This window comes from Dermacentor variabilis, chromosome 11, assembly GCF_050947875.1.
Source record: "Dermacentor variabilis isolate Ectoservices chromosome 11, ASM5094787v1, whole genome shotgun sequence".
Taxonomy (NCBI): Eukaryota; Metazoa; Arthropoda; class Arachnida; order Ixodida; family Ixodidae; genus Dermacentor; species Dermacentor variabilis.
In genome coordinates this window covers 5,721,271-5,748,150 of record NC_134578.1, presented here as the reverse complement: position 1 = coordinate 5,748,150, position 26,880 = coordinate 5,721,271, and the positions used below count along the sequence as shown (strand labels likewise).

Below are 26,880 nucleotides of genomic sequence, written 5' to 3'. Positions count from 1 at the left end.
GATGCTAGTATTTTGTGAACTCCATGTCGTGAAAGGTTTATGTTTGTTTTTCATTTATTCTTATTGATTTTGTTATTTATTTGCTGTAGAACAGAGACAAGCGTTTTGTGGCATTTTGTATCATTTTAACGCATTTTGTGGCTCAGTATCTTCATAGTACGCCGTTTATATATCGAACCAATATGATCATGCGCGTTTCGTAAAAACGCAAGTTCACTGCCCACTGCGGCTTTTCTTTCCCGTCGCAGTTTCTTCTTCGCGCACCTGGTGGGGCTCGCCATGGTGGTGACGAAGCCGTCCATCCTGGAGCCCCTGACCAGCACGGGCCGGTCGTCGACGCTGTCCTGCCTGTACCGGCGCTACCTGAGCACCTTGCGGCACGTCAAGTGCTGGTACGAGGGGGACATCTGGGGCCGCGACGACGCGGCAGCGCTCAGCATCGCCAGGGTGCGCCAGATGCACCGCGACGCCAGCGCCCAGCTGCGCCACCGGCGCTGCCCGGTCAGCGGCGCCACCTACCTCTCCCAGCTGGACATGGCGGTGACGCAGTTCGCCTTCGTCGGCCTCGTGGTGCTCTACCCGCGCCAGCTGGGGCTGTCCCTGAGCGAGTACGAGCTCGAGTGCGTCCTGCACTTCTGGAGGTGCGTCGGCTACAAGCTGGGCATGGCGGACTCGTACAACCTGTGCTCGGGAAGCTACCGCGAGACCTTCGACGTGTGCCTCGACATGCAGGAGAAGCTCATCAAGCCGGGCCTAGTCAATGCGTCCCGAGAGGCCTCGGCCATGAGCAAGGACATCATCAGCGCCGTCCGCGTGCTGGTCATCTTCCTTAGCTACGAAGGCATGATGACTTACTGGGCGAGGCAGGTCGGACTGGACTTCAACGCGGCGCTCAGCCTGTACGACTGGTGGAGTTACTGCCTCATCTGGCTCACCTTCAACCTGTTGCTGCGCTACAGGACGTTCAGGAACATGTTCAACTGGCTGCTCAGGGTGGCCATCCGGCGCGGAACAAAGTGGGGCGGGTACCTACAGAAGCAGCTCGAGGCGCAAGAACTGCACGCCAAGGGCATGCACCTGAGTTACGCGTACAGATACCACTGAATGAGAGTTATACGCCGGATGATTTAGACCTCCCGAGTTCCTTGGAAATATCATAAGGAACGGCTTAGACATGAAACGGCTGCATTCCGTCCTCGTGGGGATCTTCACTTGCACGAACCTCAGTGAAACAGTGACGACGAACACGCACCAAGCGTACACATCTATGCCACACTTTCACATAGAAAGGCGGTACTAGATGATCCTTAGTAGACTCGAGGAAAAGAAAAGAAAGCATTAGTTAGGGACACACAGCAACGGCATTGAGTTAGTCTGGTGACAGTTTTGAAGAAAGAACTCGGCGTAGTCAAGGAAACAGCAATCACGCTCTCAAATTTCTATGAACGCAATACATACAAGAGGAGAAGCCTGGAAACACGAGGCAGTGACGGCGTGCATTAGGTCTACTAGTCGAAAGAGTCACCAAAACGCTATTACGGCTATTACCAAAATGTGGTCGATAGCGCGTTGCTTTCGAAACAAAACGTCGGCATACAAACGACTAAGTGCTGTCAATCGTCAAGGTAGGTTTGCGGCCCAAAAAGAATTCCGAGGAACGGGAGCCACAGTTGTCTGGGTTAGAGGAAGGTGCCGTGATCTTGAAAAGACTTCTGTGCATGATGTGAACAGTTGTGCCGGCACGAGGTGCAATATTCTCAAACCCTTTCCAAACAGCTCCCTTAGCTTCGTCACCAATTTTATTGTTCTGCCAAGCAGAGCGCTTAAACGACGAAGCTCTACTTAAATTTCAATTCACCGGATAATGATATGGGACAACCAAGCGTTTCCGCCTGCTTGAAAGCGGCACTACAAAGAAGCGTTTCGTCACAAAGCAGACGCATTCATTTTTAAAGCGCACGTTCGACTGCTGGAAGCAGAAAACTAAGTAAAACTTTGCAGCTAAAGACTGTGACCTGCTGCAAAAGTACGAACGAACAAATTTGCAATGCCTCAGAAAGAAGAGCCGGCGTTTTGATCGGTGAACCTACGTTTGACGAGACGGCCTTCTGATACTTGATGTGCCAATGATGGTTGTCGTGGTAACACTTGTTGAGACGTTGTGAAGGCAGAAGCGATTTTGTATAATAATTTATTATTACCACGCGCTTTCAGAGACTGCATTGTCTGTAATATCTGTAGCCGCTGTGCCTGGGACGGTGATTGTGTTGTGTCCTTGCGACTTAGGCTTCTCGCCAGACAGGACAAGCTGCATGCGTGCAAGTTTCTTGGAGCAGACTGTGAACATCCCAGATATGGCCAACCATCTTTATTGAGTTATCAGTGGCACCGTTAACGTTTCCTTTTATTTGGTTTCCGTGCCTTGAGAGGGCAGAAATAACAGTGGCAGGTCTGAGCCTCATGATCATCGTGTAGGCTTGGGCTAAAACGTAGATACCAAGGAACTGTGCAAGGTATGACATTGGCCGGTTTTTCGGTCTGCCTCAGCTATGATCTGTGGTGCTCCGAACAACTGGAACGAGCGCTTTCTGTTGGGGCCGAGACGCCACTTTCTTCACTGATACTTTTTCGTGCAAATATAATGCTATCACCAACTCGTAATTAATCGGCTGATGGACAATGATTAGCACGATGTTCAAGATGGTTGTTGTGTGTTCAGCTACGCAACTTCATACGATTGAAGTATACCATGGCATCATAAGGCAGGTGCTGAAGTCTTGTTGTACTCCCAAAGTTAGCTATGGCGACATTGTTCGCGACACGAAAAGTACGACGGTGCTACTGCACCGCATGCGGTGGTACCTGTTTTCAGGGAACCATATTCAATCAAAAGAGAGAGCCTGAAATAAACGGTATAGAGCCTAAGTTGAAGTCTGGCATTGTGTTCCGTGTCTGGAAAGGTATTTCAGTCACTGCCAGAAAAACAACGGCAGTATACTAGAATCAGGATGGTGTTCTTTAACGGTAAGCTCAAGTATTTACCTAATTTTGGCGCTGTGCATACCATGAGGCCGAGGATCCACATCAAGAATGCTGCGTTGAGCAGAATTCGCCGACGCGTAGTATAACGCTGAACATCTGCGGTGCTGCACTGGACGCTCCAATTTCGCGATCTGGTTGAGTTCAGTCAGCCCTTCCATTGCGGATTGACGCCTGCATAAGATGCTCAGGCGGAGCAATAGGCTAACACCTCTTGAAGCCACACCGTAGCGCACGCCACATCAAACAGGGTTGCAAGCTTCAAAGAGAAGGTACCTTGGCTTATTTCTAGCGGAACCGAGTTTCGCGCGGACCAACCTAAATTGGAAAAGACCCACGTGCTCCGTACCATAACCATATACGTCCATACAGAGTTATGTGGGAACATACAGGTTTACAGAGTTATGTACAGAGCTATGTGGGAATATACAGGATCCTATTGGATAATATAGGATCATGGATCATGGGCACATGGGGTATACCGGATTCTTAGCATTGAGAGTACCCGCAGCTGTCGCAGTTCAGCTAACGCAATGAGGGAAAGTGAGAAAAGATTTATTGAGTCGCTGAAGTTTGGCCTCCCGAAGTGACCGAGATGCCGTGTACAACGATCGATCATTGGCTGAAAGCAGTCGCCTGGGTTGTCCCAAGCAGTCCGGGACGACAAATCGAAGAGGCACATAACGAAAGAAGAAGGTAGTTCTTGATGACCACCCTGCGTGGAGGGGAATTAAGGGAATGTGCAAAGAACGTAAAGCGTCCACAAGCGACAAACTCCATTCAAGCTAAATAATGATTTTTTGCTGTCCCACCAACATCATGTATGAAATGTGATGTTCGCATAAAGATTTCAGACACCGCACACATCGTAAGTGTGAGAATCCGCTAACGTAGCTTATGAAAGACCTGACTTCTAAAGTACTGTTTCTTAAATTATGTTCGGTAACTGATATCCCCATGATTAATCTTTACATAACAATAACCCGCTTATGTTCTCCTGACTGTTGGCTTCTAACCATTATGTTATCAAGTAATAATATTGATCAGAATCGAAAGCGCGTCATCACTTGCTTGTATTGCAGTTGCAAAAGTGCCGACTGCGTTCTGCAAAACAAATTCACTGACAAATTGTTCATGTCCATAGACGATTTTGTGACAGAATGTGTCCGTGCAGTGCGAGAGTTGTAAGTTCTACGAACAAAGACGAAAAAGTGGTGCCTGAAAGTATAACTAAAGAAAGCAAGATTTGCTTCCTAGTAACGCTTATACCCCAGTCAAGTTTTATAAAAGTGCGCTGCTTACGAATCACCGGTAACATGGACAATTCAGATGGACGCACGAATGAATGTGTGCGTGCGTGCTGCCTGGCGTCAGAAAGTAAACGAAGCACTGGGGCAATAACGCCGCTACAACCCCTTGTGCTCACAAATCCTTCGTTGGCTGCTGATCACGAGGTCGCGAGTTCGGTTTCCAGCCACGGCGGACGGAAGTCACGGAATTTTATCGCTCCATTCGTATTGCAGTTGCGCTCATTCTTCTTAATGCGTTAGCACTGTTGGGCACTTCACGCACTTTTCGGGGCTATTTATCTATGTATTTAAACGTTTTCCCGCCCACCTGGGTCACTGAGTCACTAACAATTAGTCGTACGTATGCGGTGAGGATCTACGTGGCTAGCTGTCCTATGGTCCATGGTCGAATGGTTAGCGCATCGGGCTGCTGTGCTGAGGTAACAGTGTTCGACACCAACCATCGGATCAACTTTGGTCACTGATTGCCGTGCCAATGTGTACATACGCATTTCTATCTTCTTGCTTTCTCTCACTGCACATACGTGCCTGCCTCACAGCTCTTTCATCCCCGCACGGGTCACTATAGATGCGGGACTGCTTAAGCACCACTGTTCGAAGAAACTCCTTGACGCCGACTTGGACCACTGGGTATAGGCCGTTCGGTCTGTGCTAGTTTTCAATGAACCCGTAGCGCCCCTTGCCTCGGGCCCGGGCCACAACTCGCTCCGCGTGCAGCGGCCGTACGTCAAGTACGAGGAAGCTGGCTCCTGGCCGCGCAGCGTGTACAGCTTGGGTAGCTGCGTGTGTGCCACTTGGAATGTGCCGCCCCACACTGACCGAAAAGATCCCCTAAGTTTGTCCGATGCTGAGCGGAATTAAACGCGTCGCGAGGATTCCCCAGGGACAGCAACCCGACGCATTCGCTGGCTACGCCACAAACGCGCTGGGTATGTGCAGCTTTTCAATGAGCGCCTTTCCCGCCTACTGAGCTGCACCTTGAAGTGGCTCGATGTGTGACGCTCTTCAATGAACGTCTCGTCAACTTCGGTCACTGAGTATGTGCCATTGGGTGTGCGAGAAGCGAGGGAACAGCACTCAGTGTTCGCAGGCACCAGCGCGCCACGCTTCTCATCTCGGAGATCACGCGCGGACTTCTCTGCACCACCGCTAGATGGCGCAGCGTGAACAGAAAGAAGCACGAGAAAAGCCCTATTGCCGCATGATGCGTTTTCAGCGTTCGCACGCGCGCCATGCATTTCGGAGGTCACGCGCAGGCTTCGCGGCGGCGCCGCTAGATGGCACCGAGTGTCCTTACAGGGAAGTGCGAAAGAGTCTCGCTGCAGTGCACGCCTCAATCATGACTCCTTTCGACTGTGGAAATACCTTGTGTCGCTATATTAATTAAATTCTATCGCATTACCGTCGACAGTCATCGTGAGATGGGTTCTGCCACTGTTTTTCCCCGGCCGACTGTACAGCGCTACCATTCTTGTTTGACGCAGTACCAACATTTAGTCATACGCATGCCGCAATAGATCTATATGGCTCGCTCTCCTACTCATTGCCTATGAAAATCTGCAATAGAACCTGCATCATCAATACCACATAGTTACTTGCCGTTGTGGCTGTGTTTAGCTAAACCTTTCAGCCGGGTAAGTGCTGTGTCATTATAGCTCGGCAAAATTAAAGTGCATCGAGCTGTTCTCGAAAGTGCTTACTACGCATGAATTTGCTGCCTTTCCGTAAACCGACTCTGAATTCAAACACAGCAATATGTTGTCTATTCACTCTTGCACTTCAAGAACTCGTTTATCATAGAAATTTTAAGGATTTCGATCGTCACATGTGGAAAAATTTCTTTATCTTCGTTGTCAAAGCTACAGTGAAGAGCATATCATTAAAAGCAGGTTTAGATATGTAGAAAAGTTGAATGCCTATGTTGCTCCATACGGCAAATTTTATAAATTTCTGTTCTGATGCCTCCAAAAACTTCCTCAGGCATGCAAAAGCAGGAACTAGACATCGCAAGGATAGACTTAACACTATGGGCAAGGAAAAGGCACACAGCCAAATCCCTTTCTTTTAGTACTGTCGCTGTATATGTAAACTCGAGCAATACTAGTTTTAAGCTGAAAGTCGTGGGCCAATCTTATTGAAGGTATGGTTGAATGGGAGAATATTACAGGTGGCTGGGATGGCTTGGCAGTGCCAGATGAGTGCAGTAACTTGCCACCATGACAACGTTCTTCCGAAGGAGCCAAAGTGGTGAACGAGCAAATGGAGTCGGGTCTCGGTGCCAGATAAAGTCGTCGGCGCTAAAAAATGCGCAAAGGGGGTGGAAAGGAAGGGCATTCTAACATTTAAATAAGCGTAGCATATCTCACCGTTGACTGTGAGCTGCGTCTACAATAGCGTTGGTCAGTCCACTAAGCCGGACGGACGGACAAAGAAAACGACACGTTCAGAGCATTTTTTTAAAGAACAAATCTTTAATGGGATGCACTGACATCACTGAAACAATGCACTCGACATACACTTACAGATCACAACATAAATGTCAATGCTGAAGAAACTAGGGCACGTGGCTATGTGTCGAGCCAACACCCTGATGCGATACTGTGATGCTCACGAACGCTTGTCTGTATGATGACCGAAATCAGGTAGCGTAGTTGTGAATGTCGTCAACTAGATGTGGCTTATATAACACGCTGTTCTTGTGTGAGGACGAGTACCAGTGTCAAATTGTGAAACATTTTTCACCAATGAGCACGCAGAGGAGAAAAGCAAGTCTGTAAAGGAAGCTAAAATGTTCTTTTTAATAACACAACTTGCAATTTTTACTGCGATCCGTCGTTTTGCCCACTCTCAACGCTGAAGCACATAAAAAGCTTGATATTTTTATTATTATTTAGAAATAGAGCTCTCCACATTAGCATGTTCCTCCCAAGAACGTGACCGTCCAAGGTCTTTAAAGCGGCGACTGGCGTTACTTTCATAGCGCCATTACCGAAGAACATTAGGTCTAATTGGCTCATACGCTTCGAAGAGAGCTGGATACCAGCACTGACGCCATTTCCTTGAAGCGAATATAAAAAGCGTTATATCTGAATGCCTAGATTCCTCCAATTAGTTTGTGTTTGTTTAAGAACCCTTGTCAGTGTTTACAAGTGCAAGAAGGAATGTATAGTGCAGGTAACCGTAGGGCGAAAGGTGTCGGTGAACGCTCTCAGGTAAGTTTTCTATTAGAACCTTCAGTCATTTAAAACTCAAATAACAGGAACCTGAAATTTTTCCTTCTTCAAATGAAAAAAAGTGATGATAATGAACCGTTTTCTGACAAATAAAAGTATATCCCCCAATAAAATTGCAGAACCTTGCACAGAGACAATCTTCAAAATGGCATCGCTAACAAAATAATGTTATTTGCAAAAGCTAAAAGTAGCAATCATAAAACATATATATAAAACGTCAATGCAAAACATACCGTGGTGCCAGCTCGTCCATATGCTTACATACGTACCCCAACTCAGGCTAAAACTGACGTAACGTAACCCGTAAAGGAAGCGTCTTATCCATGAGAAAAGTTAGAGCGAAAAAAAATTTTAACTTCACCTTAAGCTTTTTAATAATACATACTCCTCCGCTGCTCAGGAATAAATGCTTACACTTTAGAGTTATTTCCATGATTCAAGAGAAAGCCACGACACACAAAGGCAAGCGTTCACGAGCCACAGGTTTTGTTAAACTCAGCAACAAGGAATGCAGTGGTTAGCTACCCTCACGAGATATGTACACCAGTGTAGAGTAACCACATCAAAATACCGGACAAAATTATGACTACGCCGCGAAAGAAAACACCACCATCAAGTGCACAGCACAATACGTTCATCAAAACGAACAACTTTCCACACACGGAGCAACAACGTCGTTTCCTTCAGCCCGCCCCATCCTTCCACGGTTGTTAGTGACGCGTGCAAAAAAGAAAGGGGGTGGGGGGATCACGTCGGATCGCTGCTGGTGGCGATGTTTCCTTACAGTCCTTGTATAATCCACACACTTTCTACAGGTAATCAATGTAGTCTTCGAAGCTGTTGGACCACGGATAAACACCAACGTGTTTGTTAAGCGCAGTCGTGTAAACTGCTTTTCAGGTACCATAGTCAGATATGTCTGTGCAGGTCTTGCGAAACGCATAAGAATGGGAAAAGAAACAGGCTCGACTGGGCGCCCTTGTTTTATCTCTCCAGCACAGACACACCTAAGCAAACGCGAGCGCTATACACCGCTTTGCTTTATACTGTGAGTTAAAGCGTATGGGCTGTTACTGTACGTAGTGGTTAACTATATACTCCATCACAGTAGTTGCCCGAAGGGCCGTAAAACGCACGCGTGAGCAGCAGAATGGAGAACGAACGCATGCTCCAATATATTCTTCCGAGTCCTGTCATCTGCTTGTCTTCTGTTTGCCGACGTCCAACGTCAATCAAGCGCAAACAAGCCATCAATTACTTTTACCAGTATTACGTAGTTAGACATGAACAGGATGTAGTAAAGAACAACATGAAAGTAGTAACGCTAAGCAGATTTGTATTTAGGCGTCTTTATCTAAGAAAACTGTAGATGATTCAAATGTTGTGAGCGAGACAAAATGGCACCAATTAAAAGCCAGTGTTGTCATACACTTGTGGGCGTAGCTCACAATGCGGATACGACGACTAATTGAGGACGGCGTCTGCCACTGCGATGGGAGCTGCCATGTTCCCAGGCTGTACAGGCTTGGCAGCCGAACGCAATCTGTATTGATAACCAATGGCAGTCGGCTGCGCCTCGCGTTTCAGAAGCCAGGCTAAAATATATAAACTGGTGCGCAGCTTCTGTGTGCACCTGCAACGAATGCGTCAGGGGAACACAAACCGAACTTAGTCTTTACGATTTATTACGTTTGAAATGTGTGTTTTTTTTTTAAACATCTCCTAGATGAATTGAAACGTCGTCTGTGTTGCGTGTAATTACTTTTTTTTTTCGAGCATTATTATTGTGCCTCTACTAGCGTTATGATGATGAGGGCCAACAGTAATTGTTTCGACACGGGAACTATACCACGCTTCGCAACGCTACGGCTGATTCAGCCTCTTTACACACGGTGCCGAAGACAGCGTTGTCGGGAACTACTGCGATGGAGCGCGAGCTATGTTTTTCTGCATGAGCACGGAATTACGTGAAAGATGAGGGTGTAGAATGGGACACTGAAGTATGTCTGTCGCCTTGGCTCCCACAGTTAGACTGTCGACGATTGTACAAGCTAGACGATGGCACTAGATAACTCCAATTACTAATGTAGAAGCACACCGGACAGCGTTCCTCAAAGCCGCAGATACATGCGTCTCCTACACTCGTCGCTGAAATAGTGACAAAAGTGGCTTCTCCAGGATAGTTCTGGGCGTTATGCGGAATTCTGTGAACACGAATTACCGACCGGCTCTATTGCATACGACCGACAAGACAGTACCTCACATTCGTTTACATGACCGAACGCTACTGCGAATTCAGCGACCCTGGAGGCTCGAGCCATTGCGCTTCCACGCAGCAGATAAATTACTTTCACCGTATGAACAGTTATTCGTGGCTGCAATTTGCACTGAATGAAAGTGGGAAGCCGGTCGCTAGTCGTACCATAAATACACACGCATAGTTACAACTGTTCGTAACAATACATTCAAGAAAACATCTACGCTTTAACAGTAACAGAGCGAGTCACAAACCAGAAAAAAACTCTGTACATGGCCAATCACATTTCTCCAATACATCATGCGATGAGAAACAGCATCTCCCGAGAAACACAAACATGCAGTGATCGTAAAGATAATGACCAGCTGTCACGTCCGCGTGTGCCGCATGCGGTACACGCGTTCAACAAATGCGTTCAACAAAATGCGTTCAACACTTTTGGCCGCCGCGCGGCTTCAATCAGGAATACAATAGAGCGTGGCATACTGCAGTGCAGATACGACGCGGCGATGGTGAAGCGAACACCCTCTCGACGGAGACGCCCGCGCGGAACGCAGAATAACCCCTCGCTTAATGTCAACAGTTCAACAAAACGACGTGTACACACAAGAACACCGTACAACACAGGTTGAGACGCGTTGTGAGTCGTTCCACCGAGGTGATTGCTGTAGCCACTTTAGTTATTTATCGCATGCAGTTGCCTAGCTTGCAACAGCGAACGACAGTGTCAACATTCAGCTTCACTACTGTCGCGACCAGTGTACCGCGAAAGAGGCCTCGCACAAAGGATCTAAGCTGGACTGTGTTGCGGGAAACTAGGTGACACATGCATGACTTCTTGCAGCTGAGCCAACTAGTCGAAAAACCATGTCGACTTGAAAGGTGACAAAGTCTTCTTAAAATGTCACTCCATCTCTAGAAGTTGGCGAGGAAATAATCTGGCGGAAGAAATTTATCAGACAAGGACAGCGAGAACTGCTGTATGTAGCAGTAGATCAAGATAAGACGAGGAGCATTTCACCATGCCCGGTGCAGCGGAGAGTGGAGGACAGCACTTACACTATTTGGACTAGAACAACGTGTTATCACGTGCGCGGGATTATGTGCAAAATCATGCACGAGACAACTAAGAAATCACTATGCAAAAAAAAATTTACAACGGGTATAGCAGTGTCAACACATGGTGTTTACCGTTGCACATGCCTGCATGACTCGTAAAACGTGATCTCAAGGTTGGATTGATTTCGAGTAACTCTTCTGCACAGCCGACAAAGGAGCACCGACTATTAGACAAACGCCGGCAGACGACAGCAGCGGTGGAATGGACATTTTCCTTGCAATATTAATGCCCGATTTTCATTTTGCGTAATAATGCAGTCATCTATTATTATTATGTGAATTAACTCCCTCTCAAGGCAGACCTACAGCTTCCGAAGCACAGGGAAAAGTGTGAAAAGTTTAGTCCCTACCCCATTCAGTCGTACAAGCGTTATTACCACCGGACATCATAGCAGCCGCAAACCACTCGTGGAAGAAAAATATAGCATGTCGTCGCCTCATATATGCAGTGCTTCCTTTTCTTTGGATAGTGTTAACGTGATGAGGTGGCAGTTTGGTGGGGGTCAATGCTCTGTCGACACTGCGCGAAAGGCGAGTCCACGTTACGAGTCATAACAAACAGCGTAAAAATATACAAATGAACAAGAGGTTATAAGTAAGTATGAGTTTTAAAAGAAGAAAAAATGAAACACTAGATGAGTGGCGGTGCTAGGCGAAAAGAACGGTGTGGCGTGGTCCATGCAAGACGTAGATATGACGACGTGCTCCATTGGCACCACGACACGGAGAGGTACGACGTTGTGGGAGCAGTCTTGCTCTACGGTTACAAATACGCCCACTAGCGGCAGCACTTGACAACCGAATGCAGAGATTGTGGTAAACGGACACTAAAGGGAAACTTTAACATCAAGCAGCCCTGGCGTGTTGCACACTCCTGGAAGTGGTCTGTTCGGCAGGTGAAGATGTGTAAGTGCAGATTGTCAAAGTTGAAATGGCCAAAGTTTTGTTTCTAAACCCGGCGCGTTGGCTCTGTGGCTGTGGCATTTTGCTGCTGGCCTCGATGTCTGGGGTTCGATTCCAGGCCACGGCGGTCGCATTCCGATAACGGGGGCAAAATGCAAAAAAACATTCGCGTACTTTGATTTAGGTGCGCGTTGAGCAACGCCGTGCTGTCGAAATCAATCCGGATTCATTGCTTGCGTTTTAGTGCGGAATGTTGCACCTTCCCCCTCGCCCCAATTAGAGGTTGTCCCCATAATCGCCCCATAATCGTCCTGGATGTTTCTTTTTCTTTTTCTTCTTCTCATTCTTTCAACGTGACAACACGTGACACTGAAATCCGAAAATTTTGCATGCCCAATTTTACTTCTTTCTTACAATATCATCAATATCTTATGATATGACTAATAAAAATCGGGCTCTTCGGTTAGCCCCCTTTCTTCTCGTTTCTTTCTTACAACCAGGTCACCAGCATTCACCATTCGCTGCCAAACCAGGCGACATCAAGGAGCATTCTAGCTGGCACGGTATTTTTGGAGGTCGTCGTCAATCTTCTTTCAGGCTCTGGATAAATGATGCGGCTAATCTCTGAGGCACGGAATCTAGCTTCAAAGATAGCAATGTCCAAAGACGGGTGTGCCTCGTCTTTGCCCGTGTCTGCTAGCACATACAATGTTGAGCTTCTTTCATTGGCGTCTCCGAATCTAGTCTAACTCAACGTTTCCCTTTGGTGCCCTTTTACCCACGCTATTCCTCTGCGCACACAGTTGTATTCGGAGGCTGCTTAGGGGTACGTTATATATGTTGCGGTAACATGTTTCGCGGAAAGCACCTCGTGCAAGGTGTGGCTCCCTGGAGGAAAAAAATTGGAACATCCACAATGATAGATACCCTACTGGCACGGTCCTACAATAAACTTTATACATAGACATATAAGTTTACTCCTTACACGAGCGTAGGTACAGAAGAAAGATAGCTCTGTATTCATGTGGTCGCTTCTGTATGACTGCGTCAAAGTACGCATATCACGAAATTGCGAGTGTTTGTCGGCCCTTCTGTCTCTGTAACGAAAGCTAAGGGCGGTTCTATATGGCTTAATTTGCCAAAACAACTGAATGTATTTTTTTTTTGTCTCTTCGAGCGAACTACCATCGGCTTGATAGTTTGCCGCATTGGTCAGCGGTGAAAGGATAATGCAACTGAGCACGCCTTCGATCCTCCGCTGAACCCCGGTTCAGAGGAGTACTGATGTGCCATTCCCAAATTTCTTTTTTTTTCTATCAACATCGTCATACCTAGCCTTAATAATGAACGTCGTTAGCAAATTTTGCTTTTTGTTGGGACGTCACAACAATGACGATGACACCAAGTTTCTGACATTAGCGTCAAATTAAAATACGTTATGTTTCTCGACCTTTGCATTTGCTAATTGTTCTCTCTTCACGCACAATAAGCATGCGGCAGAGTTTCTACAACTTCGAAAGTACGTGTTAGCACTCCTCTAGGGACCATAACTGTAAGATAAGATAATCGATCAGCTTCAGTACGAACGCAATCAGTGACTTTCAGTTACATGCTTTCGGGTGAGAAACCCTCGGTTTTCTCGCCGATTGCTTCGTAACTTGAGAAAGAAGGACCGCCGAATTGTTTTTCTTTTCCTCGCACGCCTGCCTCCCTGCAGGTGTAGTCTCTGAACGCTCGAGGCGGAGCCCCGCCACACAGGCGCTGTACTCGACCCGAGGCTCGTTCTGGACAACTCACCGCCACCGAACTCTGTTATGCTGCGCCTTCCTCGATTCCGTTGGACAAGGCGTACCCACTGCAGTAGGCTTAGGGAGCTACGACGTCCTCCTGCTGAACCGGACCTGATAGTTTCCGTTCCCGGCAACGATCGCCGCGCTACTCAACTCTGGGCGGAGTGCATAAAAGCGCGCACTGACATTTCGGCGCGCATAATCTTGGGTAGCCAAATTATTCGGGAGCTCCAAGTAGCGCATGCTGATAAGCCCAGCTGTGGGAGCTATGGGAGATACAGCTTCCGTCATACTTAGCCCGAATACACCTTAAGCACCTCATTTGCAATTATTACACGCGTGGTACCGATGAAACTCTAAGGCTCTTGCTACTGCCCATCGCGTGTTACTTCTCGAAAGGCATGCCCTTCGGGTTGCTTCAAGGAAACTACGTGGCAGGCCATTCACCAAACAGAAGACGATACCGCGGCCTCGTGCATCTACGGTGTTCAAGGAGCACGGAAGCGTTGCTGCATTGTTTGAGCTCTACCAGCCCATACGACCGCCGGTGAAAGGCTGAACGATGAACGCTTCAATGCGCACGTGTGCGTCGCATACTGTCAACTTTCCGACAACCGCCTGGTTGACCTAGATCCTTGCCTTACCTCATCTCCGCTACGCATGTTGACAAAGATGTCTGGTTCGCGTGCTTTGACTCTAGCAGCTTAATGCGTCTTCCTTCAAAAGAATTTGCTCCTTATAGGCTGAGTTCGTTAAATTACAGCCATTTGAGATGTGTCTTCATCGTTCGGGTTAAGCATGACGGCGGCTGTGCAAGTTCAAAGAGGGTCACTTCTTATCATGCAGACTCCAGTGATGTACTCGTACTGTTCCAATGGCTCCAAAAAAGGCAACGTGACGGAATTCGCCGGCGGTGAAGTGCCTATACAGCGCAGCCTCCAGTCGTGTCCTTCACAATGTGCTCGCGTGCGCTCACATCGATACCTCGCGCGCGAATCGTCATGGAAGACTGCCCTCAAGGTTTCAGCAGGTGGCAACGGTGCCACGGCTGATGAATAAACTTTCCTCTGTGTTATTCAAGTTAGGCGGCCTAACCGCACGAAGCTTTGGTGGCTGGAAACCATCCTTATGCGGTGGTACATACGTGCACTCCTTTTAGACAAAACATATTTAACCATACAACTTGCACTCAGATAGCCTGTACGAAAACGCTACAGATGTGACATTTCAGCAGCTTGTTTTTAGTTTAGGTCCTCATCCAACATAGCATGACATCCGTGCGAGTTATGTATGTCTCACCACGTTATATGATCTCTTTCAAAAAATTTACAAACGTGTGCGCGGTCGCTATTGAAGAATAGGAACCATTCCAAGAACTGATAGTCTAAGAACAGATGGCGCCTTAATTTTTTATACCTCCAAGTTTTCAAGCAATCAGCGTCTCGATTTTTAATCCAGGGACTATTCTAACTTCTGAAACTGGGACTGGTAAGAGACCTATAGACGCCACACAGCTATACGTTTCTGACCTTACCACGTCTGTCCAAGCTCACGAATGCAGGAGGGTATGGCACACCGTTAGAATCCATCGAGGACGCTCACGGTTGTCCCTTCTCACCATTAAGGCATATTTGGAGGCGTCATGGATGACTCTGATCAAAGATTTTGGCACTTTTTTTTTGCCAGCTGTATGCTTAGCCGTATTTGTAAACACACCTACTGTGCACGTTCCGCAATCAACTCACAATACTCTTGAGGCGAAACACTCGCCTTGACTCAACCGGTTCAAACTGAGAACAAGTGTGCATCGTGTCAGTACTGCAGGACTAGAACACTTCGTGCGATTAGGCGCCGTTCGACAAGCGGTCAGAATGAACTGGAATCGTTCTGGGACGTACAAAATTGTGAATTACCCATATGCGAAAACGGCCGTTGACGTCGCCAGTCGAGAAATCCGTGCGAACCCTGAGAGGACCCTGTCAATCAAGTTACAGCGACGCCTCACAGTGTGCTTACCGAGAAAATATCGGCTGCGTCGATGCGTTGCTCCCGTTCATCTTTTTTTAAGCGCCACATACGCAAAATTGAGTAAGGGAGTGCTCCAACAATAAAATGAAATGGATGTAATGCAACGTCTGTAGTCTTAGGTTCCAAACCTGATTAACAGCGCAGAAACATTCACTCACGCGTCTTAACATGTCGTCACGTATGCGAAACTATATATGTATAGCCTTAAAGTCATTGTCACTTTTTTCCTTCGTTTCTACCGCAATTACATATTTGATAAATGAATTGTTTTGTCTCATAAGCACAGCTCACTGAGGAATGTAGTCTCCTGAAAGAAGCTCGATGCACGCATGATATACGGCAAATATGAAAACAGGTTCTCTGTCTCGACTGCCATAAAATAATAAACGTTTTGCAAATTTCAAGTGAGAACAAGATTAGCACGCGCTGTCTTATGCATGTGTGCAGCATTTGCATAAAGTGAAACCAAGAATGCAAAAGAAAACATACTTATACATGATGTAGATACCGACAAATGGAAACGCATTGTGAATAGAAAGGGATGAAATAGCGGTAAAGGGTCTGATACCGGCCTTCATTTCACTATGGGGGCCTTTTTTATCATTTCTTTGTCAAATTTATAAAGATAGGTTCCTTATCGAAGGTTTGACAGCCAGCTAGTGTCACATCACTACGTTCATGTGTTCCTGTTGTTCTTTTATTGTATGTCATTTTACTGAATAACGTATTTTAAAGATACACCGGCAGGCCTTCGACACAAGAATACTTGGGAGGCTACCATCAAGACTGAGTAATTTGGACCAAGATCTTCTCATGAACTTCTTTTGAACTTCATGAACTTCTCATGAACTTCGTGATGAGAGTCCTTGGTCAAGCATTTCCAAAGTCAAACCAGAACTGTAACTTCGGAGCAGTTACCGTATTTTATGGCTCAATTAGAGACGAACACTTGCATTTCAAGAAACGTGCAAGTAATAAATGATAACAAGAATAATCATTTCAATGACGAGTAGATCGAAATCTTTTACTGTAATAAGGCGTCATTCACCAGGAGATAAAAACGCGTCCCTGCCCTACTCACACAGATTCCATCCGAACCTTCCCTGAAGCAACAAGCAATATTCACAGAAGTGTGTTTTCATTAATCGCCTGCATTTGATTTCGTTCGGAATGTCTTGGTATAATCCACGCTCGGTGTGACACGATGAGAGAACTTTTGAAGATACGATAAGCCTTTCGTAAAAATAAACAGTGCTTTCTGCTGAAAGGCTAGATTAGTGACATTTCTTTCCGTTAGGAACCTCAAATTTTTGTAATGGCATGTTAAAACACAAAAAAAGCGTTGTGGTCTGGCGCAAACCAACTGATGCTCGTGCAGTCTTTCCGTCACAAATCGTGCCGAGGTAATGTGGGAACAGTTAGCTTCGCCATCTACTTGAACCGTACTAAAAACCTAAATACAGATACGAGAGCGCGTGCTTGAGAACAATGTGGTTTGTGGTCCCATAAAGAAATAATAAAATATGCCTTAAAGGCACGTCTTTCAGCCGTAATCAAAATGTGCTCGTGTTAAACGGGAGGGAAGCCTATCAGCGGAATTTCTGTAAATGCGGAAAGGTATTCCCTTTTGCGCCTTTTAACGACAAATAGAATTCACTGAGCAGCCCAAACAGAGGTAAGGGCCATCCGTATAAGCTTCCTTGCCCGCAGGATTTCCGCAGGACGCATTTAGCTATGTCATCCTTTTTTTTTTCACGAGTGAAATTACGAATGATAAGAGCAGCAAGTGCGTGTCATCCTTGAAGATGCATTACTGTAACAGTGCTCAAATTGTAAATGTTGAAAATTAATGAATGTGCTCCACACCTTTTCTTGAAGTATTGCAGTCTAGGTGTTCGAAGCCCCAGCTTTCAATGAAAATGAAGCATCGCGACACTGATGTGCAACTGTTTGACTCTCTACTATTTCGGTGAACATTCTTATCAAGGTCTCATCCGGCGAAAAAGAAACGCTAATGTGATCAGACCAGTGTAACACCGACTCTTCAATAGTAAAATGTGCACACGTAGGAAGCTTTCGTAGCTTCCATTGTATATTGCGTGAACTATGCAGTTGGCCGCAACAACTCTCAAATTAACTTTCTTTTTCTGATGTTCGAGCTGCGAAAGTAAAGACATGCTGTTAACTATGGATCAAGATTCTAAGAAAAACCTTGTAAATGTAGTCTTCGAATATTGGACTTAAGCTGTGGTTTTAAAACAACTTCGAGCACGTAACATCCTATACGCAGTGTCAAAAGTTCTTGATAAAGATTCGGCTGAGTTAAGATAAGCGCTAGTAAAACAGCTTTTATGAGTTTTAACCAGGTACTTGGAGCATTAGCGAACCCCGTGTTCTTATATTCCTTTTCTTTTTCTCGTTTTGGCAATCGAGCACGATATTCACTTAACATTGCAAAGTGTAGAATTCCTGAAGAAAAACGCGGCTTCTTTTGTATGCTTTTCTGAGCTTCACCGGCCATCTGGTAGTGAGGCGTTCCTAACATTACCATAAGTATTCCGAAAAACTACAGGCTGAAATAGTTAGTGTGCGCATTGCCTTGTGCTGGCCGATAGCATGTGCAGTTCTTCCTTGTTCCCCATTCTAAGTGGAAGAAAAGAGAGAAAGGTATTAAATATCAAAACCGTCACTCTCCTCTTTCGCTACATCTTGTCAAAAAGGATCACAAGCTACAGAAAAACCTGCGCGCATTCAAATTTCCGATGACGCTACGGATCACGATGCGCTTCTCAAGTGTGCTCTGTGCACGTGTTCTCTTGCAGCGCAGCAAATCTGTTGTGGTCGAGACTATGTGAGGTAAAAAATACCGGACAGAGCAATTCGATTGGCCTCGTATGTAGTCTGTAACTTCGATGAAAAATGGCACCTGAGTCTAGCGCGGATTATTACCACCGTTTTGCCCTGCTGGACGATCGGCCACAGCTAGTGACGAAAACCTAAACCGGTGAAAACTTCAGCGGCGTCACACTTTCAGCCGCACCTATACAATGCACTTCCGTCGCAACGAGCAGCCATTACACATAAATAACTCGAAGACAATACCAGGTACATGAATTCAGCACGTCATTCGGAGGACACTGGAACATAGGTGCTGAAAAACTTCTTTTTATAGAAATGAGCGATTTGTATTTGCCGCCCCGTGGTAGCAACTAATGGCTCAAATTGACTCTGTGTGCACCATCATTTCACGAGGTACGGAAAAACAAATTTCTGTTTTGCGCACTGAGAGCCATGAAAACCGGAAAGTAGATACTATAAATATTATTATACCACACACACGTCTTGAAAGGAGCTCGCGACATACAGCGATGCTTACATCGCCTTATTCTACGAACAGAGGTGGTAATTGAACACTGCCTGCAGACCTCGGATACAAAAACGTAATGCAAAGATCACCGTGAGAACTCTTGCGATAAGAAGAAAAAAGTGCAGCATTACGAAAGGGTCGAAGGCTCCATGCATCACGAGTAAGCCCTCGCCTGCATTGAGCGAAACGACATCGCGAAAATTTCTGAGACACAAATGCTTGAGCGGGCCAGAGTTCTGCTTCAAAATTCTTTTTTTTTCGACACCGCGAGCGCTCACTATCAACGGGACGCAAAAGAGCCACATATTATTACGTTAGAATGTTAACGTAGTCTTCGACAACTCTATTTAGATGGATGAGGAAGCTTGATTATTGGTGGAGAAATGCAAGGCAAAAACTTCCATTCTCTGAATTTCGCGCCGAACCTTCAGAACGACAATTGCACGTGGAGGGTTTCAACAAATTTTCTCCCACGCGGGCAGTTTCTGTGGAATAAAGGCTCTTGAATCCTGTTACTGTGTTTTAGTTCCTTATAAGAAAGCAGCGCAGTTCTTCTTTAAAGACAAAGAGCCAACTATGCCTGGGCAGACGCTGCTAAAACCTGTGACGTCACGGTGAGCTGGCGCGGTAAACTTCCAAGGCGACGCCGCCCATGTTTTTCGAGTAGCTATGAAAGCATAATAACTTAATGTTGCTCTTCAGAGCCTCTTTAAAGCATACACGTGAATATTTCAACTGAGGTTTCTTAGTGCCCATATTTTAAAGCAGACTATGAACCACTGCTAGGAATCGGCAGAAATGCAACGATGCCGATTTCCCACGACAGCCTTGCAGAAACTCCTCTGAGTTATGCGCGAGAGATACCCGCGAATATTACCAGGAAACGAACCTGACTGCCATGATAAGCTGAGGAGAACGAGGAACGCGCAGTGCACAGCTTGGCGACGGAATGATCGATGTGACTCGTTTTAGAAGACGAGTAGGAGACGTCGGAATGACAACATTTTAACGAGACATAAGTAATTGCTTTCGCGTTCAGAGATGATTATGATGATTAACGTCGCGAGACGTAACGATTCCCGCTACGTGTCTGGGCAGTCACCGCCATCTGTCGGAAGTGTGTGAAACGGTAAACGACCAGCTATACTTTTAAACACTGGTGAGACGATTTGGGGGTAGAGATGGGAGTAGTCTCATTCAGGGTTACTATTTACCATAGGCGTCGCGAGGTTCCAAGGTAGCATCCTTCTCAACAGCAAATATTTTCAGACCTCCGAAATCTCTCGCACTGAGCGATGCTAATTCACATACCAACGTTCGTCAGCGACAATCGTGGCAGTGCAGGGGATAGAGTGCTTTGGCCCGCGGAGAGAACAATAAACGCACTCTTCGACGAGGCAACACCAGGACCCGTCTGTGACGAGTCGAACGAGTGTGCTCACACACATCACGCCAAGTATGTACAACAGCGCGAAGAACGGACACGCGGAGGCGAACGATCCTCGGCAAAGCCGCACAGTTCGCGCCTCGTCCCCCAACGGCGAAAGCGACGCTATGCTTTCGGCGTCGACTGGGCGAAGCCACTGGCCGACGACACGGCTTCGTTTGAATTGTTGCAGGTCCCGTCAACATGATTACAGCTTACACCAGTTAAAAACACGCTTAACTTTCCTTACAAACATGCTGCGTCCCAAGGCTACGAATAGCCTGCTAGCATAGCCGCGAGTCATGGGTCAAGAACGGATACCCTCGGCCGCAAACCGTTTCTCTCACTTGTAGCCTACTAACAATGTCATGTAGTCATAGCACGCGTTCTCCAAACAACTCGAATAGAAAATGAAGGCGCTAGCCCTTTCAGTGGCTCTTTGTGCATTTGCGAGGCTTACCAGGCGCTGCGGGAGCCGACAGGAAGGGTGCCGCACATTCTGCGAGGCGCACAAAATTACTAATGAGAGAGAGAAAAAGAAACCTTCACAATTGCCGCCGTTCCGTTGACGAACAAAACAAAGAAAGAAAGAAAAGAAATTTAGGGATTAACAGCGGCAGGTTCGATATGCCGACCACTTGGTCAAAGTTTGGGTACCGCTCCAAAGAAACGAAGCGCAAAACAACAAAGTAGCTGCTGTAATTGTAACTTTGTCACTATGTTACGCGTACCGTCTCTTTCAGAAACGTGCAAACCAACTAAAACAAAGCTCAGTCGCTTATGACACTTCTTGCTGCAGCTGTGGCTCTTGGTACTGACAGAGTATGACAGAGTATGCGCACTTATTTATGCAGCTGCCAAGAAATAACAGCATCCTATTTTTACGCCGAGCGGCCGGTAAGTTGAGTTTCCCGCTGCTAAGCCATGGATTTGGTGTTATCAGTCATAAACGGCTCTCTCAACTTTTCAGTTTTTAAGCAAGAATTTCGACCACCCGGCCCACCAGTGCACTCTGGAGGATGTGAGGCACACATGGATCAGCTTCTGCGGAGCTCGGCAAGCCGGTGGCAGACGCACAACCGACCGCTGCCCAGGCGCACGCTATACACCCGAGGCGGAGCCCGACAGCCGACGCAAGGTTCGGCGGGGCCACCGTAGCGGCCCGAGTCGCAGGTACGAAGAACAACTCACGCATCGCGCCACGCGAAATTTCAGAAGAGAGGCCGCGGTTCTGGAGAGGTCTTCGGATCCATCATCGGGGAGACAACACTGGGGACTCACAGTCGTCAAGGCGAGCAGGCAAATGGGGCAGGTGGGCGGGCTAGCGAAGTAACAAGGTAGGGGGGGGGGGGGGGGGGGGGCAAGCAGTTCTGCGGTGTGGCACCTTCGGCCCAGAGAAAGAGGGTCCTCGTGGCGTGACGACAAGCATCACGTGTTGCGCACCGTCTGGCCGTACGAATGGGTCGCCGTCGATCTGCCGTCCTCCGACTTCCAGCGCGTGTCGGAGGTCCGATGGACCAGCGGCGCCGACTCGCTCTCCGAACGGCTCTGCTTGAAGCGCCTCGGCTGCTGCGGTTGCTGCTGGTGCTGGTGGCGGCTGGGCCTCGGCACGCTCCACTCTGCGACGCGAGTGTGGAGCCGTCATTCCATGGAGTTTCCGAAGCTACAGTTGTGTAGAAACACGGACACCGACCACAACAGAGCACTGTATGGGTCGAATTAGCAAAGCTTTTCGCTCGAAAGTGCTGTTTGCTATTGGCTGAACACCTTCGTCAGTATTACGTCCGACATCCTGATTGGCTGGCATGTATTTTTGTGAGCAATTCTATTGCGAGTTTCACTTCTTGTGAATACGAACCTAGAAGCCTTAAAAAGAAGGGCAAGAGACGTTTCGGCAGACTCCCACACGGGAGCCTTGTTCGCACATTTTTTTCTTTTTTTTTGCGAACAGTATCGTAGCAGAAATGTCTTTTGTTCATAGTTTCTCCTTGCGCTCTGTACTTAATGACGAGGACGGGAACAAAGACGACGACAACGGATGTTCCCGTCCTCGTCATTAAGTACACAGCGCAAGAAGAAACTATGGACCGCCGTCAACTAGCCCCAATTACTTGCCTTCTTATTCTTTTCTTTAGACTCATATTTTTATGTGGTCGCTGCGAACATGTTTTTTACGCAAATGCGTCATGATCATTTCCGACCTGACGCGTCTTCGTCAAACCCTCGATACCTTGTCTCTTTGCTATCTTCACGAGGTTGTGGCTCAGTGCGTGAACGTTGTTCAGGCACTAGGGTGGTTTCACCTGCCTGCCAGAAGGGGCGTACGATATGTGCCAGCGTGTGAATATCGAAGCTGTCGTCCGACTGCGCACGGACACGTACGCCTAATGTGAACAGGGCGTGATCTACAGATTGCTCCTCTCGTGCGGTGCTTGTTACATAGGCTAAAATTGGTCGCTGTATCAATGAAAGAGCATGCGAATGTTGGGAGTGCTGTGACAGGTCACCTGGTGGCCCGTTGCAGTAGCTGTGGCTGCAGTGCCATGCTTCAGCAGATAACGTGCCATCAGCAAAATACTGACATGGACATAAGTGTCACCCTAGAAGCCGTAGCAATATTCAACAAGAACAACTCCTGCGTCAGCATACCGTCAATCATCCTATCCCGAAATGAAATCGATTATCTTTCTATCGCATACAGCACTGTCATCTGGATCCGCAAGTTCTTTTTAAAAATTATTTGCTTTCTTCGCATACCTTTGTAAGACCAGCTTCTGTTACTGAAATTCGGTTTATAGTGAGCGTCTGTTTTTCCTACGTTATTGTCGTCCTCGGGCTAGGTTATGCTGAACGCGCCATCAATAGGTATCAACAAGCCCTACAGGATACCATGTTATTGGTTAGAAAGGCAGTCTTGTTGGCCTAGTCAATAGCTGTGCATACTGTGCATGCTGCATATAAAAATAGTAAAATACAGTACCAACTGCCGAATTACGTGTCTAAACAATATCTTATTGTGAGTGATCGTATTTACTCGAAAACGTCAGGCTGCGCATCGTGCTCTGGCACGTCATGTCCAGCGCAGACGGGACGAAGGTTGCCTGCATTTCACGTCTGATCATGAACAGTTGACGACGTGAAGTATTCTAAAACTATTCGAAATATATCCGGATTTTCAAAGATAGTTGCTATCCAGTTCGAAGGCCAAACGAAATAGTTACTATTTGATTCGAGTCAATATTCTATTCGTTTTTCGAAAAGTTTCGAATATTCGTACACTTCTAGAAATTGATGCGGCATAACATTGCTGGCGCACCGTGCCAAATCCGCAAGCTGAGGATCTCCCAAATAGGCGTGGTTTGGTGCCGTTAACCTTGCGTGCACTGCACCACTGCTGCAGGGACACGCACCGACGGGCAAGATCCGCGCGCGTCGCGTGCACAAGCAGCTTGCGTGCCTCGGCCAGAGCGAGCAGCAGGCAAGAGTGCGTACCTGTAGAGGAGAAGGACGAGCTCCTCACCGGGCCCTGCGGCGTGAGTGGCCGGCATTCGGCGAGCACCTGCTCTCGGCAGTGCTTGTGCGCGTTGATCCCGCACTCTGCAGCGGAGAGTCTTTTCAAGACATGCACACGTAGGCTTGGAAACATTTCGCATGCGTCAACGGCGAAGCTCGGTAACACTGAGCTACGTTAGGTTGTGAAGAGCCGGAAAGAAATACAAACAAAATGAAGGCTGGAACAGAGCATTCCGAGCTATACACATAACAAGAGCTCACCTCACCTACGATTACCGTTAAAGTAAATTTAGGAGCTGGTGTGAATGAGGAATTACTGCCACGAACGCGCAGCATAAAGGCTTATCGTTCCTCGTACAACATGTGCAGTAGACGTCAATACGAAAGAGAACAGCCATGTTTGTCTCAAGCGCCCTTAGGGGTTAAACACAGATGCCCTAAATAAAATTGCTCAGTAAGACTAAGTGTTATACAGGAAAACTTATTCTAAATTATCAAGTTCCTAGATTTGTACCCATGTATCATGAGTTATTGTAGTTTCTAAAAAGGCGGTGTTCCCTTTCACATTGATGACAACTGTTCAGGTATCAGCTAGACGACATCGAGAGTAAAACTGAGCTGCTATTTTGTAGCGATGCCTTCTGTACGATTCTATGCCAGTCGTATGGGCCACAGGCCATGGCCGGCTTATCCTGTTGACAACGCGAGCGGAACATCACTCTGACTACTCACGAAGCGCGAAAAGCACAAAAAGTGGGCTTGTGTGAATATGCAATATTTTTCGCATGAATGACCCACGCAAATAACTGTATAAAACGCCCAGATTTTCTAAAATCAGTCTTTATTCGTGGACGCACGGATCTTCCCCGTCGTATCTTCGGCCAGCGGCTCTATTTCCCATCTCTTCGGCGACGCTGATAGCGGAGAAGCTTTCTCTAAAGATGGTTTCACGGCATGACGGGCAGGGCTGCCGTGAAACCACACCTTGAGACGAAATTCCCGCTGCAGCCCGACATTGCTGGTAATTTTCGTCCTTTTTTTTTTGAGCGGCTTACACGCGCAAGTTTCGAACGCTACAAATTGTCTGGCTCGATTTTTCGGACAGCGTTAGAACTTGCGGCCGCCATTTAGCTTGTACCACGTACTCACGATTTCCCAGGCGATATGGTTTTTCTGCTGCCGCTGCGAATATATTAGCGACGGCGCGCCACTACACCGCAACTTCGGTGGCCGAAACCCGGCGAAACAGCGCTCCTTAGGCCTAACAGCCAAGGGAGGCGCAGCGGCTGGACGGCGAACGGTCGCGGGAAGCTTGGAGCCCATCGCTGATCGGGCCGAATATCATGCGCTCGGGACGGAATGAGGATCGCACAAGTGGAGAGCTTGCCTGCCAAGCTCGCGTTACAGAAAGTAACTGGTTAATCTTGTGTGCAGTCGGAAAGCGTCAAGCTAAATTTTGCAACGCAGAGTGAACAGCCGGCGTCGCACTACACAGCATCGCGACGACGCACGACGTGTGAGCTCGAAACACTCTAGCACGTAAACAAATCTTCTGTGCTGCTAGAGCCGTAAGAAATGTCGAACCTGCATTTTTGCATGAAGATACCTCAAAAATGACACTTTAACGCGACAGCGTTAAGCAGCTCGTGTCGCAGAAAAGCCGGTGTCGTCGGCGTCGGCGGCGTTCGCCATGAACGAAAAATGGCGGAAGGCAATTCATAAATAGAATCAACTTGCAAGATGGGCTGGGTGGGAATCGAACCAGAGTCTCCGGAGTGTGAGACGGAGACGCTACCACTCAGCCGTGAGTTCTTTTTTTTTTTCTGTATTGAACTCAGCCATGAGTTCGATGCTTCAAAGCGGGACAAAAAGCGCCTCTAGTGAATGCGGTGTTGCGTTAGAAACGTGCCGTATAAAGTTATACTGCGCTGTATATCGGTAATTATGAACATGTAAATTATAGAAGTCGCAGTGAAACGCGTAGCGAAGTACATTTCCGTTACATTTCTTCTGCACTTGGCGCACAAGCAGAGCCATCTTCTTGCCAGAAGCGAGCGAGTGGCGCGCCACTCGCCCGCTTCTCCCCTTCGTCTCGTTTGAGCGCAATGGGGCCGTGCGGGGACCGGTGCGAGGATGCCCCAATACCCTTGCGTTTGATAAGTTTTCTCTCTCTCTCCCCTTCCAACTTCAAGCGTGCGTCACTTGAACCCTCGTGTTTAGGCGACGCGGCTCCTCTTTCCGCTCACAGCGCGATTCCTAGGTGCAGCGTCTGATGCTGGACGCCTCTGACGTGATCGCTGCGCCGTACCGCGTCTGGTGGGAAAGCGTCCCCTGCGATGTGTGCCGTGCTGCTGGCGAGGAGTCATGCGTCTGCGTGGTGCTCCCAAGCGATATAGAGGACGATCCCGTTGAGGCGTCAGCCCAATGATCGCGTCCGCCTTCATGGCGCCTCGCGGCCCGGCTGTCCATGCCGATGACGACGTTTGGCTCGCGTAGATCGTTTCTCCCTCCGAGACACCGAGCTCTTTGGTTCGTTCTGCTTGCTCAGGCGCACGTTTCGTCTTTGTGTGACTCAAGAGCATGCCGAGCGAATGAGTGGGCGGTGCGAACGGGGTGCGATAACGCTATCGCTTTCCACTCTGGAAGGCGAAGCTTAAGCGTCCTCCAAGTTTTTGAAGATAAACATATTCCAGAGATGAAACTGTTTTCTTTTTGGCAAGTGGAGAATCAAAATTTTTATATTTGTCGACGTTTGACACTCGTGTCAATGTTTTAACCAAAATTCCGCAACTGTTTGAACTATTCGCTTCAAAATTATTCTACACTAATTACTATTCAATTCGGCGTCGGTTCGAACCGAAACATCGATATTCGCACACGTTTAGCGAAAAGGCA

At 47.4% G+C, this 26,880-nt stretch overlaps 2 protein-coding genes across 15 annotated transcripts in view; one reads left to right on the top strand and one right to left on the bottom strand.

Annotated features, from left to right (window-relative positions):
* LOC142564160 (uncharacterized) overlaps positions 1-2,925 on the top strand; it is a 41,417-nt gene extending 38,492 nt beyond the window's left edge. For all 7 annotated transcript variants that reach the window (XM_075675042.1, XM_075675048.1, XM_075675046.1 and 4 more), the window contains one exon: positions 249-2,925. In XM_075675042.1, the coding sequence (XP_075531157.1) occupies positions 249-1,104 (856 nt within the window). In that variant the 3' untranslated portion in view covers positions 1,105-2,925. The remainder of the gene's footprint in view (positions 1-248) is intronic.
* Positions 2,926-9,044: 6,119 nt separating this feature from the next.
* Positions 9,045-26,880, bottom strand: part of LOC142564159 (ras guanyl-releasing protein 3-like) — a 69,317-nt gene continuing 51,481 nt past the window's right edge. For all 8 annotated transcript variants that reach the window (XM_075675035.1, XM_075675037.1, XM_075675039.1 and 5 more), the window contains 2 exons: positions 23,965-24,069; positions 9,045-22,091 (listed from right to left, as the gene is read on the bottom strand). In XM_075675035.1, coding sequence (XP_075531150.1) covers positions 21,901-22,091; positions 23,965-24,069 — 296 coding nt within the window. In that variant the 3' untranslated portion in view covers positions 9,045-21,900. The remainder of the gene's footprint in view (positions 22,092-23,964; positions 24,070-26,880) is intronic.